Consider the following 4,747-nt stretch of genomic DNA (forward strand, 5'->3'; position numbering starts at 1 on the left):
TGCTGAAGCAGAAATATTGTTATAACAAATATTCTGCTCAATACCACAGATCTGCCTGTCAGTTGTTGGATCTTAACCACTTGAGCATGTCCCTTAGTGGTTAACAATATGTGCATCTCTGATGATGAGCAGGAATAGTGGGCCAACATCAAAGTCATGCATTGAGAGGGATTCTTTGGGGTTTGAATAAATGTAACAAAATCAAAGTTTGAAGGAAATATTAGCCATTTTTCTTACTTTCTAGGGGTAAGCAAATAGGAAATAACAATTACTACCCAAGGACAAAAATCATGTTATACAGTGTAATCATCATTATTTCTGGATTCTTCATTTTAACAGAGATTTCACTGCAATTTCTTTGGGTCTGTGTTTGTCCCCCACTACAGCTTGACAATTGGTGTTGGTGTGTTTGTATTGCTATAACTTAGCAGTTTGGCAAAAGAGACCAATAGAATAAGTACCTGGCTTTTAAAAAAAATACTGAGGTTAATTCATTCAACTAAAAATTTTACAAGGTGGTGCCCCAGCATGGCCACAGTCTAATGAGTCAATGAGTAAAAAATAAAAGATGGGATGTAACTGGAATTGTCAGTCACTGATAATTCAATGAATGAGTTGTTCAGTTGTTTGAACTACTGAATATTCAAATTGATGAATCAGTTTGGGTAAATACTGGAATCTGAAGAAACTAGTGAATGTCTATGCCAAGAACATTTCCTGTAGGCATGGGTGTGTGGTAAGAAGAAGCTTACTTCTCAATCACATGGTTTTGGAATCAGTCCCACTGTGTAGCATCTTGGGCAAGTGTCTTCCACTATAGCCTCGGGGTGACCAAAGCCTTGTGAGTGGATTTGGTAGAAGGAAACTGAAAAATGTCCGTCATATGTGTGTGTGTGTGTGTGTGTGTGTGTGTGTGTAGGAAGGGCATCCAGCTGTAGAAACTCTGCCAGATCAGATTGGAGGCTGGTGCAGATGTTAAACGATGATGATGTTGATGATGATAGCAATGCCAGGTCCGCCCTACTGGCTCTGGTGCCAGTGGCACGTAAAAAGTACCAACCGATTGTGACCGATGTCAGTACCCTCTGACTGGCTCCTGTGCCAGTGGCATGTAAAAAGCACCATCCAAATGTGACCGTTGCCAGGCCCGCCTTACTGGGTCTTGTGCTGGTGGCACGTAAAAAGCACAGACTACACTCTCGGAGTGGTTGACATTAGGAAGGGCATCCAGCTGTAGAAACTCTGCCAGATCAGATAGGAGCCTGGTGCAGCCGCTGGCTCTCCAGAGCTCAGTCAAATTGTCCAACCCATGCCAGCATGGAAAATGGATGTTAATCAATGATGATGATGATATATATATATATATATATATATATATATATATATACACGTACATGTTGTGTGTGTGTGTATGTGTGTGTCTTTGCCCCCCTCTGCTGCTTGACAACCAGTATTGGTGTGTTTACATCCCTATAACTTAGCAGTTCGGCATTAGAGATTGATAGAATAAGTAATAGGCTTAAAAAAAAAGAAGTAGTGTGTGTGGTGTGGAGGTAATCCACTTGACTTTAAAATTCTTCACAGGTAGTGCCCCAACATAGCTGCAATCTAAGGACTGAAACAAGATAAAAGATATATACTAGCATTTATGATGCACATTTTTATTCTTAAATGCAACAAAAAACTAACATGCATCTAATGCAACTGTATTACAGATGCTATACTGAGCGTATGATGAAACATAACACTGACGATCAGCACAATTTGCTCAAAATCAGAAATCTGTTGGTCCTGTCATAGCGCTTAGAAGAAGGTATGGGTTCACTCCCCTGGTTGCAATATATATCAAGTACAGATTGCATCAATAACCAGTTGGAGGAGGCTCCTCCTAGGGTTAAGAACGGTACTAACATCAGTTCCTACAGAACAGCCATATTGAAGTGATGATAAACATTACTTCTCAGTATAGTTACTACTTTCATCGCTTATAAAAGTTTTTGTTTTCCACAAAATATACAAGTAAAGTAGGGGGTGCATCTTATATACTGGCAAATACAGTATATAAGGAGAGTTTGTAAAATGTCAATAAGATTAATTGTTGTAAGGAGAAAGAAGTCTAAACATGGTTGATCTCATTTCCCTTCAAAAGAGGATGGGGGGTGGGAACAAAAAAAAAAAAAAGGTAATGTTAGAGCTGGCAGGTGTCTGTGAATTGATACCTTAGAGGTTTTACTATATCAGCTTTTAAATTTACTCTTTCACTTGTTTCAGTTTATGGACTACGGCCATGCTGGGGCATCACCTTGAAGAGTTTTAGTCAGTCATATTGACCCTAGTGAGGATCCCCTTCTGTCATGAATGACCATGGAATTGTACCTTCTGAGGAACAATTCCAGGCAAGGTTATTTATGGAAGACCAACAGTGACCCATGCATACCAGCTTCCCCATTCCACGTTATTATATGTACATAGGATAAAGAACCCCTTCAGTCATGAGTGACCATGGGATTGTGCCTAGAAAGTTCCCCTCCAGGACACAAGTCTGAGCAAGGCAGTTTTATGGAAGACCAGCAGTCACCCATGCATACCAGCCTCCCCTCTCCACACCACCAATGTTATACAAGGGTAAGGCTAAGGCTGATACAGCCTTCATACCAGTGACATTACAACTCATTTCTACAGATGAATGAACTGGAGCAATGTGAAATAAAGTGTCTTGTTCAAGAACACACACAGCCAGGACCAAGAATCAAACTCACTACCTCATTATTGTGAGTCTGACACTCTAGCCACTGAGCCATGCACCTTCACAATTGACCCTAGTACTTACTTTTTAAATCTTGCATTTGTTTTAGTGATCTCTATTTGATAAGTTACATCTTTTCAAAGGATATCAATACAAAGACACATACAAACAAGTACATGCACATACATGCACATGTACACACACACAACTTCCTTTCTTAAAAATAAGTACACACTGGCTGGAACATCTTGGATTATTGATTTGCTCAACCAGCCCCAACATGATTAAACAACACCACCAACAAAAGTCAATTGGATTAGGTAATGAAGAAACTTCTACATGATGGCACAACCTGCAAGAAATAAAAACAAAATCTCCCTCAAACTACACCCTATTGTATTTATCTAAAAAAATAAAAACAGCAACAAAAAAAACAACAAACATTGCTTAATGTAGTCTAGACTGCATCATGTCCAGGAAAAAAAGATGAACAAGACTCTTTTGTGGTTAGAATACCTTCGATCATGTGTTTGTTCATTCAGGGTTGACTTGGGGCATTTTTATCTATGGACTCCTTTGATTACTATTTTACTCTGCTGGATTCCCACAGTCATTCGATGTTTAAAAACTAGTTTTATAGAAACTTCTTCCAAAATTCTTATTTTGTTTTTCACACATTCACTTTATATAACTATATAAAACAAGTAAGAAACCTAGCTGTTTCTCACAGTAAATACATAAAAACAAAATTTTTTCATGGACCCTTAATATACAACAGTGTGTACCCAATTTGTTTTGCTTGTGTGGACCCCAACATTTTATATGGACCCCAATTGAGGACCACTGAGCTAAACTAACACCACCACTATGAATAATTATTTCACAGGTTTTCTTCATTTTACACCCCCCTACACAAAGCAGTCCATAATTTGTGCATAGACTTTCAAATCTGGGTCTTACCTCTTTACAGGTTGTCTCTTCTAGATCCTTTGACATCATTATTTCTTTCAACTTGACACTGATCTTGGTCTTCATGCCATTTGGGTCAAGTCTACAACAGAAATGAATGACAGACATTTTGATTGATAGATTGAACAATGATGGAGATGTGGATTCTACAAGCGGCAGACGGTTCTATTTTAACAAAATAATTGGGTTTGTTTGTAAAAGGGTTAAATTAAATTTGTTCATCTGTCATGTTTGTAAAAGCATTCATTCAATTATGTTTGTATATAACAACAATAATGAAATGAATCTGAGAAAAAATTATAATTTGATCTTGAGTTAAAGGGGGAGCAACACAGATATGTGACCCTGTAGACTGAACAGTTGAATGTTCAGCAATTAAACCAACTTTTCTTATCCGACTCAGTTTACTGAACAAAGAAGAGGATTAAAAATAAAACCCATCAAAGGGAAGAAGAACTCACTAAGAAGCCATGGCCACCAGGTTAGCTAGTTATTGAAACAAGAAAATTGCCACAAAGTTGCATGATAGTAGTGTTAGATATGGCATGCAGACCATCATATAACTTGTCTGACATGTGCATTGCATTTTTATTCTTCTCTTGTTTTACAAATCCAGTGTCACATGCACATTGTGTGTTCATCCTTCTCTTTCAGGTTCCTAGTCAAATCTGTTTACAGATCACAACCACCTCATGAACCTGCGGTTGTGAAGAGTGCTTCATGCTCCGATGGTTATGAAAAGATACACATTGTTGTGTATCTACAGCCTCTTTAGGCTATGGTTTAAAGAACATAACGCATCATCATCATTTAGCATCCACTTTCCATGCTGGCATGGGTTGGATGGTATAATCAGAGCTGGCAAGCAGAAGAGCTGCACCCGATTCCAGTCTGATTTAGCTTGGCTTCTTCAGCTGGATGCCCTCCCTAACGCCAGCTACTTTACAGAGTGTGCTGGGTGCTTTTTACGTGGCACTAATATTTCTGATATATATATATATTTGTGTGTATATATATATATATATATATATA

At 38.3% G+C, this 4,747-nt stretch overlaps 1 protein-coding gene across 2 annotated transcripts in view; it reads right to left on the bottom strand.

Annotated features, from left to right (window-relative positions):
• Positions 1–4,747, bottom strand: part of LOC106871258 (serine-rich adhesin for platelets) — a 179,279-nt gene that overhangs the window by 19,915 nt on the left and 154,617 nt on the right. For both annotated transcript variants that reach the window (XM_052976698.1, XM_052976699.1), the window contains one exon: positions 3,707–3,797. In XM_052976698.1, the coding sequence (XP_052832658.1) occupies positions 3,707–3,797 (91 nt within the window). The remainder of the gene's footprint in view (positions 1–3,706; positions 3,798–4,747) is intronic.

Source organism: Octopus bimaculoides, chromosome 25 (assembly GCF_001194135.2).
Source record: "Octopus bimaculoides isolate UCB-OBI-ISO-001 chromosome 25, ASM119413v2, whole genome shotgun sequence".
Classification (NCBI taxonomy): Eukaryota; Metazoa; Mollusca; class Cephalopoda; order Octopoda; family Octopodidae; genus Octopus; species Octopus bimaculoides.